The 12,507-nt window shown below is 35.2% G+C and overlaps 1 protein-coding gene across 7 annotated transcripts in view; it reads right to left on the bottom strand.

Moving 5' to 3' along the window:
- The window catches only part of CACNA2D1 (calcium voltage-gated channel auxiliary subunit alpha2delta 1), a 665,577-nt gene that overhangs the window by 157,278 nt on the left and 495,792 nt on the right, over nt 1-12,507 (bottom strand). For all 7 annotated transcript variants that reach the window (XM_020984466.2, XM_020984468.2, XM_020984467.2 and 4 more), the window contains exon 7: nt 718-849. In XM_020984466.2, coding sequence (XP_020840125.1) covers nt 718-849 — 132 coding nt within the window. The remainder of the gene's footprint in view (nt 1-717; nt 850-12,507) is intronic.

Below are 12,507 nucleotides of genomic sequence, written 5' to 3' on the forward strand. Positions count from 1 at the left end.
AGAGCAGACTTATGATTCCATCAGTGCAGGGAGCTCCTATTGAGGAAAATCCCTCAACTAATGCAAATCAGGAACTGTTCCCCAATTGGTTTTGATAAGGGTGTTGCCTGGACCACTTCTCAGTGGTTATGACTTGTCCAGTGATACATAGCCAGTTATATGTCAGAGGCAGCATTTGAATCCAGCTCTTCCTAACCCTAAGGCCTACTCTCTAGCCAATATCACATACTACTTGCTACAAGTCTACTGGTCAAATTCTATTCCCTGCCCCATTTTTCATGCTTGGTCAAATACAGACATGTTGCCAAATGGTTAGCTCCTAACTGGCTTGGCCTTCTGGCCTACCCACTCTACAGTTCATCTGTGCTGTCTAGTTTGACCCAATGCCTAAAATACTGATTTCATACTCTGGGCTTAGGGTCACTATAAACCCTCATCTTTCTATATTGCCCCTATCTATATAATCTCTGACCCATTTAACCCAGCCTTGTCCCTGTCACCTAAAATAGATGATGCCACTCTAAAATTATTCAGCCTAAAAAGATTTCACAGAACTGTCCGTAGAACGGAAGTTTTCTATTTTTAAAAATCTCATTGCTAACAATCTCTTTGTTATAACAGAAGTTGGGAAGTAAGATAATCCCTACCCAAAGAAAGCAGAGATGCAAACTGAACTTGATTGGTGTAAAGTGCCATCATTCAAGAGAATTAACTTACCTGGATAATATCTGGCGAGGCCAGTGGCACTACCAAACACCTGCCACAGCAAAGTAGGATCTTCATCTCGATTTTTTTTGAAAACTTCATCTAAGGCACTTGTCCAGTTGAGTTCATTCAACACGATTGTTGCTGTAAAAAAGCCAAAAGAGAATAAAATCCTATGAATTAAGGATTTCTTTTGTCAAATTACTGAGCAATTTTACTTCACTTGGTGCTTTATTTTTTAAATTCCATATTATGTATCTGTGTATATATGGGAGTATATATATAGATATAGATATCTGTACATATACATATATACACATATGTGTATGTATAACCACATACACATATACACACATAAGTATATAGCTACATACATGCATATATACATATATATATGTGTTTTGTGTGTGTGTGTGTGTGTGTGTGTGTGTGTGTGAGAAACTCTAGAAAATCCAGTTGGTTGTATGTCTGTTTCCAGATATTTGTAAATAGACATAGGCTGTGGCTGTATTTATACAATTTGGAATCAAATTTTGTTGAACATTAGGACATTGGGGTCTGATGAGAATGAGATTTGCTAACAGTGTAAGATACTTCATTGTAAATCTTTTAGCACTACTGAAAATATGATTCAAAGCAGAAACCCTATTAGAATTTGGTCTGCATCACTTCTTCAGATACATGAAGCATGTTGCTTATCCTATTTCTTTCCAGAACACCTTATCCTTACATCAACCCTCAAGTTCAAAACTGGCTAACAATAGAAAGTAGAAAATATATTTTGGGAAAAAGAAATACATTCTAAGCATTTGCCATCTGCATATGTAGGCTTATGGACCTAGTTAAAAACTGCCTTTGAAATGGCCAAATCTGCACTAAAAGGGATTACAGTGAATAATACAGATGTGCTATCTCTCTTTTTAATTTATTGCACATGTCATACATAATAAAATCAAGTGACTAATGTTCATGATCTGTCAGGAAATTATCAGATTGGGCATCTCTGCAATAGAGAAATTATGATAATGACTGGACAGTGATGCTGGTCTAAGGATAAACACAGGTGATTCTGTGCAGCAATAATGTACTGTCTTTTACAGCAAGGCTGATAGAGAGAGCAAATGGGATTAAAGTTTAAAAATATATAGGTGTGTGTGTTTTTTTGTGGAAGTAGGGAAGTGTTTTAAGAAAGGTGCTAAACATCATCATTTAAATGCTACTGGAAAAAAGAAAACATTGAACTAAATACATGTGAATTATAAAACAGGGTTGGGACCAGCATTCTAAAGCAGGGCTCATTATTACAGGCTAACAAGATTTTCATCTTTATGGATGTGATTGCTTGCAAAGAGATCAGTTGTGTGCATGTTAATATTCATGAGTTGGGTCAGTTCCATAGTGTTTTGGAGATAGTAGAAAATTCATATTCGTAAGCATGATCCAATGAACACTAAGTGACCAGTTATATGGAAATTCATATTCATGGAGATGACCTGAATGGATACTTGTTATTCGTGGGTATTTACATTAATATGCAACATAGCATACAGAAGGGGAGCAACAGAGCTTTTCTTTAAACATTTATGAATGTTACAGTACTATTCAACTGAACAAACAATGGAGTTTATTTATGATATAGATAAACTTCATTATCCCCCAATCTGTCCTGAATATCTGCTTAATTTCCCCAAGTCTCTCAATTCACCCTAGGCAGCAGCTGGCATTCAATTAATTTGAACATGGTAAGGTTTTATTTGTTAGCTGGGCTGCTACTGTTCCCCTTTGTCTTTTTTTTTTCTTAGTAGCATAGCAGCTACTTTTTTTTTAATGGTTAGTTAGGCTGTGAGCTTAGCTCCTTGTATCAGAAATAGAACTATATGGAAATACAGAATGGACAAAAAATGTAAATTTTGAAATATGCTTACAATAATAATTGTTACTAATATTAATTTCTATTTTGTTATAAAAACTCATTTGCAAATAAATCCTGATTATGGTGTTTTCAAAATGTTTTTCCTAAATGTTAACTCATTCTAATCACTCTAATTATGTAGAACCATGAAAATAAAATTTAACTCCTTCCTGAATTTCTTTCTTCCAGCCTTATATGTTATACACAATAAGATACTCTGCTGCTGGCATATACCTCCTCATACAAACATATATATGTATATATCTGAGCATATAATAATAGCTCACATTTTTTAACACTGAAATCTGTTTTACAGTTTTCTTAGTGCTTTCCTCAAAACAACTTTGTCCCAATATCAGAGGAGCTGGAAAAAAAAAAGAAGCTGTGAGAGTTCAGTTAACTCATTCTTGCTCACACATGTAGCCACCTATGGTAGAGTTGGAACTCAAACCCAGGTATTCTAACTCTGAGTTAAGAGAACTTTTTTCCATTTTAGATGTATTATTTATGCCTTTTCCCCCACAGTGAGGCAATTTCTCAATACTCTCCCATCCCAATAAAACCTTCGCCCTGTAGCAAAAAAAAAAATCAAGTTACACAAAATAAGCCAATGCCTTTTCCATTACACCTTAGGGCCTGTCTCAGAGCCTGAGATAAATAATTTTGTATTTTGCACAGATATTACAAAGTATGAAAAAACATTTCAATTCCTTTTTTTATACTCCTTTTGTACTCCATTACTTTTAAATTTGGGATTTATAAATATCTCTTGAAAATTTGAGAAGTATCTTTTTTTCATAGGCAGCTAGGTGCTCAGTGGATAGAGTATTGGGACTGTAGTCAGGAAGGCCAGAGTTCAAATCCAGTGTCAGCTGGATCATTACCTCAGGTCATTACCTAGCAGTGTGAGCTTGAGCAAGTTACTTAACCTCATTTCCTCAATTGTAAAATAGGGATAATAATAGCACCTACCTCTCATAATTGTTGTGAGGATCAAATAAGAATATTTGTAAAGCAGTTAGGACAATGCCAAGCACATAGTAGGTGACATACAAATGCCAGTTTCTATTATTAGTATTCCATTTAGAATAATGATACCATTTGTGCTTTAGTAAAATCAAAGGCTACAAACATATACATTTATCTTTAACAAGACATACTAAAGTGTCACTCAAATTTCATTTTAATGTTGTTACTCCCTGTTACATAATGTGGTAGCTTTAATTTTTTTTCATATATGTGTATACACAGAAAAATATAGAAAATAACATTAGAAGAATAGTAATACTATCTCATAACATATGTAATGCCACATACACATAGCACATAATTTGTATACAAATATTACATAATTATAAGAAGCAGTCTTGGTAAAAATTATCATGGTAATTCCATGAAAAAAAGATACTATAACTACTTTTCCTTAATGAAACATTCTAAACATTAATCTATGTTGAGGCTATCATAGCACACTGAGATTCAGTTAAATTATCCAAATAAAATACATTCAGATGTCTTCTTTGTCTCTTTAAATTAAAATCTAACTATTGATTTGGGGGGTGGAGGGATAGACAGGATGGTATAGGGGATAAAATGTTGATGTTAGAGTTAGGAAGACCTGGGTTCACATCTCATCTTTGAAAGATTCTAGCTGTGTGACCCAGGGCAAGGAGTCTGTCAGTGTCTTGGGACTTTTCAAGACATACCCAGTTGCATCTATAACCTAGTTAGTAGAGGAAGTTTCTATGACTGATGAGTTCCTTGTGCTGATGAAATCACAGATCTCTCAATTGTTTGCGTATGCAAATGGTAGATAATAAATCCATAAGCCACAGTGCCTAAGTGAGTGAATGTTTGGTCTGAAGAAATGGTTCTACACTGGGAGTTCCCTACAGTAGTGAAACCATAGGTCTATATCCCATATAGATGGATAGATAGACAGATAATAGAGATATAGCTAATATCCATCTGTCTATACACATGCATACATATATATGTGTTTGTATTTATATGCACATGTTGTGGGTGGGTGCGTGAGTGTGAATGTAATTTCATGGATAAGAAATCAGTCAGTGTCTGATTCAGAAAGACTTGGGTTTTGGTAGCATCCATGACAGATACTGGCTATTTAACCCTGATCATGTCAATTAGCTGCCTAGTACTCTCAGGAAACTATGACTCTCTCTAGGGTACAGATAAGTTGCTGATCAACATCAGTGAAAGGGTTTACCAGATGGGGAGTGTCTGTCTGAGTGTCTGTGTTCTCTCAGTCTCAGTTCTCTCTCTCTCTCTCTCTCTCTCTCTCTCTCTCTCTCTCTCTCTCTCTCTCTCTCTCTCTCTCACACACACACACACACACACACACACACACACACACACATGCGTGCACTATGTTTTGAGTATCTTTACTGGTACTAGACTTAAGATTTGTCTTGAGGTGAATCAGAGATTTTTTTTAAGTATAGCTTTGTGGTGGGCAAAATGCCACATAACATAGATTTTACTTTCCTGTTGTTAGTTTCCTTGAAGGAAAATTGGATAAAAGCTCCTTCAAGGATTGCTCTGTAAGCTTTCTATATAGATTATGTTTTTATGTTATTTTTGATTCTTTTATTTAAGTGAAGCCTTGCCCAACACAATTTTTAGAACTGAACTGTTCCTCTTTGTTGAAAAATAACTTGAGGAAACTCATGGCAGAGGACTTGTGTGTGGGTATTCATTTTCCTTTCTGCTTTGTTGTTAAGATGTATGAGAAAGGATGCACTATTGTACTGTGTGTAGGTTTTTTGTTTGTTTACAGAATTTAGATATTATCTAGTCCAGTTAAATGAATTTTATATAGATATATTTTTAAGTAATAGAGGAATTGCTAGTACAACAGAAGATAGAGTTCCTCATGCTACTGAAATCACAGATCAAGAACACCGACACTCCTGCAAAAAATTTATGTACTGAAGGGAAGAAAGATGCTGAGGGGCAAAAAGGAGAAAAGGTAAAGGAGCAGAATAGCCTTGTAGTTGGGAAGATGGCCTGCCTCTGTATGCATACTGGAACCCTATATCACATAAGGTTGAGAGCTGTAAAGGACATTAGAGCTAAGGCGTCTCAGAGCTAATATGCTTGGGTTCAAGTCTTACTCAGTTTTTTAAAAATAGAAATCACTGGTCTTTCACTTCTTTTTTGGTCCAAAGAAGTCAGGGAACATGAAGTGTATGACTGTTAGAATTTTCCCCTAGCAGTTTTGACTTTTACACAACTAGATCTCAGCTTTCCCTCAAACAGATAAATGATCTTCATAACTATATCATTTTCTCTTTAGATATAATTATAAATTAATAGAACTTGAAGAAATCTTATAGATCAGCTGGTTTCCTCAGAAATATCAATGGAAGCTCAGAGAAGTTACATAACTTGCCCAAGATCACACAGTCAACTAGTCAGACTCCCTGAAAAGCAGGGCTGGGGTCCAGATCTTCTGAATTCATGAATTACTGTGTTACCATCCAGATAAAGATTTTAAAAGATTCATAAAATCAGTGTTAAAACTAGGGCTTCCTTAGGTTGCATGTAGGTAACATATCTCAATAAGTCTGTAGATCAATGAGCTCACCATTGGGTGGAAAATAAATTTCATTTAGGTCTTCAGTTCACTCTCCCTTCTATACCCCGTAAGTCTGCATACCCTCCATCTCCAATTAGACCACAAACAATTTGAGGACAGGACCAGCATTGTTTTTAATCTTTGCATCCCTACAGCCTAGCACAGTGCCTTCCAAATAGGTTTGGTCTGTGTATGTGATTTCATTTATGCATGCATCTCCTGGTAGAGATACCAGTAACTCTTTGCAAATTGTATATTTTGCAACGATCCCAAGTAAATTCTATTAAAACATTTTTGGCTATCCAAACCCACTTCACATTTTATATTTTCTATAATTATTTCTTGGATATTAGTGAGTTGAAATGAATGCATTTCTCTCATCTCAGCTCACCTAACTGAAATATCCCATTTAGGACAAATTCAGTTCGAGAAACATTTATGAAGAGCCTAGCACATCCAAGGTATTGTGTTAGATGCAAGGAATATGCTTATGAACAAGGTACTGTTTCTTTCTTTACAAGATTTTCAAATAAATAGGATTAGCTATTTAAACAGATATTGATATGATAACTACCGTTGATATTTTAGTGTAGTTAAAATATGAGATTCTGCTATACCCTAAAAATTTTGGAAAGAGTACACACAAAAAAATAAATCCAGTCTCAATAATAGCATCCAGAAAGTTTACTTTTGAGTAAAGGGAGGAGTTAAAGCCTTACAGTTGTTCAAAGACTACCTATGATAAAATGAGTTTCAGGATTCAGATTTGTGGACAATACTAAAAGCTAGAATTTTATATAGGGTCTTAAGGTTTGCAAAATGTTTTTGAAGTGTAAAATAGTTTTATTCTCACAATAACACCAGGAGGTAGGTGCCATTATTTTCATCTTCATTTTGCAAATAAGGCAATTGAGGTAAACAAGGTTTAAGGGATTTGTCCCAGGGCACACAACTAGTAATCAGTAGAGGCAGCATTTGAACTCAGGTCTTCCTGACTGCAGCTCCAGCCTTCTATCCACTATGCCACTTAGCTGCCTGTAAAAAGAGCTTTGGAATTTGATGATGTGGATTCTGATCACATCTTGGACATCTGCTGCTTGTCTGACCTTGTGCAAATCCCTTAAACTTCCAGAACCTTGGTTTTCTCAGACACAAGTGAAAGGAATGAACACAGCCAACAAAAAATGACCGGGTTGAACCTGAAATGAGACCTCAGGCCCCTTCCAGCTCTGAATCGACGGCTGTATAGCTCTATGTCTCCAATCTTCATTTTTCAGATGAAGAAATCGAGTCTATAGGATTGAATCGATTTGTCCAACAGCATATGGGTAGGTTTCTGTAAGAGCTGGGATCTGAATCCAGATATTTTCACCCCAGATCAAGTATTCTTTCTACTACATCCCTGACTGCCTAAAATGAAAGATAATGATTTCCTCCATCTAGCCACCCCATGACTCCAATACACAGACATACACAGACAGACACCACATACCACCACCACCACCACCATCACATTACGCCTTGTTCTGGACATTTTCCTCCTGTACAGGAAAGTGTGTAGGTGGGTATTTGTGAAAGCAGGAAGAGTTGCTACTCTTCAGTGAAGTGATCTCACTCCAGTCAGATATAAACCCAGCTTCACTAGAGAAGTGGGATGATGTCAACTTGCTGTTCTTTTCAAACATACAACAAAATTAGACACAAATAGGTGTATCTATCTATCTATCTATCTATCTAATTATTTTATAAATAAGTCTATTAGTTCTTTAGATGCAGATATTGTCTTTCTTCATATATCCTTTATAGTTAATTTGAGTTATATATATATATATATATATATATATAATATATATATATATAATTTACATCCTATTATACACATATATAAATATGTATGTGTATAATAATAGACAAAATAACTTATTCACCCAAAGTTGTTCTAAAAACAATATTGCTCTTTCTGTGCAATGTTCTCATGGTAATGATGGAGTATAGGCCCAAGCCAAGACTTTTTGCCCCTGCCCCAAAAAGAGTTTGGGTCCTATTTGCTTATGGCCCCAGAAAACCCTTAAACTTTCTTTGACCTCACTCTGGTATCAAATGGTTACCTGAGGCTATACTTCACTCAACTGGCTTTTCCTTATCTCTTATTCTTATTCTCACAGATTGGCTCTCCCTACCTCTGACATCCTAATGAAGAAGCCTAGTCTTTGATCCCACCTTTATCTTATCAACCTTGTCCTTCCAGTTCTTGGTTCCATTGTCTATTCCTGGGTGACCCCATTCAACCTTCCAGATATTCCCATAGAATTCTCCCTAAAATCACCCCAGCTTCAGGATCTTTCTCCCAACCGCAACTCCAAACACCCAAAATTACTCGGGTGTATTTAAGATCCATCCTGGCCCCCATTTAAATGCTGAGATTTCCTCATGGCCATTTGTCTTTACAGGCATCACTAATGTTCAGATTCCTCAAGAAGCTGGCCTGGATGGGTCATCGATAATAAAACTGTCTCTGGCTGAAAGAAGATTTGGGTTGAATACATTCAGGAAGAATCTGCCATGTTGTGATTTGGGGGTCCCAGCACCCAAGAATCTGCATCTCATCAGTTCTGCTCATTTCACTCTTCATTATTTCATGCAAGTCTTTCCATGTTTTTCTAAAATCACTGAGCTCATCGTTTTTACAGCACAGCAGTATTCTAGCACAATCATATATTACAACTTATTTAGCTACTCCCCAATTCATAGGCATCCCCGCAATTTCCAGTTCTTTGCCACCACAAAGAGAGCTGCTATAAATCTTTTAGAACATATAGGTTCTTTCCCTTTTCCCATACACATCTTTGGAAATAAACCAAGTAGTGATAGTCTATTTCTTTGTATCCCTAGTGCCCAAGCATAATACCTTGATCATAGCAGGCTCTTAAATGTTTATTGTATTACATTGATGAGCAATTTTAAAATTTATTTGTTCAATAATCCTTTAATACTTCACAGATCTCAGATCATATAGATGTGGTTCTCTGCTCTGCCAACAGAGATTACAACCCCTCTGTGCTGATATCATAGATAGAGAATATCTATCTCTTTGTGGTTAATCTGAGGAGCAGCCTCTTCAAATGTTATCTAGTCTGGTCCTCAGACAACAGGTAAAAAGCATAGTCATTAGCCAGGTCCAAAAGAAATAGTGTAGTAACATCACCTCTTCTTTGAAAATACCTAATTTTAAAAGTATGGACAAAATATTTGGCTGTCTGTTAACTCAATCAGTCACATTAACTGCATTATCTTTAATATGCAAATATATACTATTAACTCAAAATCATTGGATTTCATAGGATCATAGGATTCAATGCCTTGGGTTAACCTTTTATAGGACCATAGCATCATATGGAATCTCATACATCAGGAATCCCTTCATTTTACATATGAGGAGAATTAAGGCTCAGCTAGAGGTTAAGCAACTTTCCTACCTTCCCACAGCTAAAATTAAGTTATCTGATGCAAGACTTGGACTTCAGTTTTCCTGATTCAAAGCCCAGCACACTACACCACCATGTTGTCTTGCCTACTGTGGTCACATATTGCACTGAACCATTCAGAGTTTCCATTATCAGTTCTTCCGTTTGACCAAGGCCCTTCAGGGCAGCAGGCTGAGGTCGGTCATGTATGAATGATCATGAAGAAATTTTCCATTACATGAAAATTAATGAGATCTAACCTTCATCCATACCAGGTCCTTAAAAACTTACAGAAGTATACCATAGCAACTTTCAAAAGTGAAATTTTCACAGATAGTTTTTATGAACTTTTAAAGCCATGAATAATAACTCTTCCTTCTTGAAACAGATTTCACTAAAATGAATCTTTTATGAATTGTCAAGGCCAAACCTACTCCAAGCATCGAAAGCTGGAATAGCATACCTTGACTTTTAGGCCTCAACTCTGAACAGCATAAGAGGATTTTGACTGATAATTGAGTCAAAACATCATATACACAGCTCCATTATGCTTACATTCGGTTTTCAAAAACTGGCCTTGGGCTTTGGAGAGCATCTCTTTTACAGTATTCTTTCATTATTCAGTGAAGCTTGTCACCAGAACAAAGGAAAACCTAAATTCATCATCACACAAAAGAAGCATCTTTCTTGTCTGCTAATTCCATGGAAACACACACGTTTTATTTCTCTCTCTTGTTTATGACATGGAGTAGAGAAACCTTGACAAGCTCTGAATTCAATTTTTTCCCTCTGTAAGTTTAATCAATAAAACGCTGCACTATTGCTCCCTTTTAAATAGAGTTGGCATATACTTTTGATGATTTATTCAGTGTATAGGGCCCACTATTCGCTGAAGGCAATGTATAACTTTATTTGAAAAGCCTTAAAGCTATTTATAATCTCTGAACAAATGTCAGCAATGGTTCCCTAATGAAGTAGATAGGCTCTCAGCCCAGAGGGAAGAGGGAAGAGAGTACTTTTGTTACAGTTAATTTATAATATAAAGTTGGCTTTGTTGAAGTTCTAAGACTCTTTTGATTAACAGGTTTTTCTTGTAAAGTTGGTTCACAGTTTCAAAGAAATTGTTATTAAAATTATTGACATATCCAAATATCTATACTTCTAAACAAGCAAAACAATCTAATTTATAGGAAGTATATTTTACTATTTTAGTAACATAACACCATTTTGCAATAATGTAATTTAAATTATGTCCAATTAATATCCTTTTGTTTCTAAATCTAAGAAGCAAGACAAGCTTATTTTGTATACATTTATAATCATTTATTTTATTAAAAAAAGAACAAATAATCACTTTCTGGTGATTGTAAATAATTGTGTAGTCATTGATCTACTTTCCAAACACATTAATCACTATGGTAACTTCTCAATTAATGATTTAAGTAAGAAAGTTTTAATATATTTTTCTATAAAAAAGGAAAAAACAAATTTATTCAAACTGATGATAAACATATTTTATAAATTTCATTGTTTATTGATATTATTATCATCACTGTTTCACTCAGCATTTTTGTTGTCTTGGTTCTGGGGTTGCAAATCAGATCAGTACAAGCAGTGGAAGCAATATCTTTTTTGAAGGGTGGGAGGATGTAAAGGGGAAGACAAGAAAAAAAAGAAATGTTACAGATTTTATAAATAATACATTTTTAAAATCTATTCTGATTAGGTAATATATGAAATGGTACAATTCACTTGAAATCATGGTAAAACAATGCTCTTTTCCTAGGATCACAGATTTAAAGCTGGGAGAGAGCTCCTTAGAGATCATTTAGTTCAGCCCTCTCATCATATTCATGAAAAACTTGAAGGTAGAAAAGATTAAATGACTTCTTCAAAATCATAAAGGTGGTATACGGCAGGAAAAGATTCAATTCTCGGTCATCTGATTCAAAATCTAGTTTTCTTTCACCACTGGCTAGACTCTAGAAAAACTCTAATCACTTTGCTTTATCTCAGGTTGCTCTTGTGCTCTTGATCAAAAGAAAGCCATTGATGCTCAGTCGTTTACACTGTTTTGGGCTTTTATTCTTGGAACAAAAGGTAAAAAAAAATCACAGAAGATGTTGACAATAATTATGCTTAATAATTTTAGTATTATTTTATATGCAGGAAATATCATCATATGTCATTCTATCTTTAATCACTCCTCTCCCTGCTGATTGGAGGGCTTCAGGGTGGAGTACCCAAAGCCTTACTTCATAGAAAGCAGAAATTGTACTCCCAGCTCTCTCTACTTTGTTGCAATGGGTACCACCTGCTGTACCCATCTCCCTGGTGCCCACCCCACTTTCCAGCCTCCTTTTGTGTACTGTCTTCCCCTGTTAGATTGTATATTCATTAAGGGCAGGGGCTGTCTTGCTTTTTCTTATTTTTATCCTCAGTACTTACACAGTGCCTGGCACTTAGTAGATGTTTATTAAATTGAATAAAAGCAATAATTTACAAATAGACACTTAAATATTAATAGAAGATGCATCTAAATTCATATTTTTCCTTATCAAACATTCACTGATGCAAAAATGCAATGATCTTAGTGTAATAATTCAAGAAATAAAGAAATACTTATAAAGGGTATTGGGGGCCCCTCAATTTTAATCTATTTTATTTTTGAAACAGTTTCCTAATGAAAAATCTCAAATTAACTTATTTATTATTCACAGAATATAATTTTTCTAGGGTTTCATAAAGACTCTGAGAGTTTGTTATAAGACAGTTTATTCTCTTTCCACCCTTCCTAATAAGGATAATTTTCATATTATAGTGAA

The sequence above is a fragment of the Phascolarctos cinereus genome, unplaced genomic scaffold (assembly GCF_003287225.1).
Source record: "Phascolarctos cinereus isolate Bilbo 61053 unplaced genomic scaffold, phaCin_HiC Scaffold_1;HRSCAF=81, whole genome shotgun sequence".
NCBI classification, from domain to species: Eukaryota; Metazoa; Chordata; class Mammalia; order Diprotodontia; family Phascolarctidae; genus Phascolarctos; species Phascolarctos cinereus.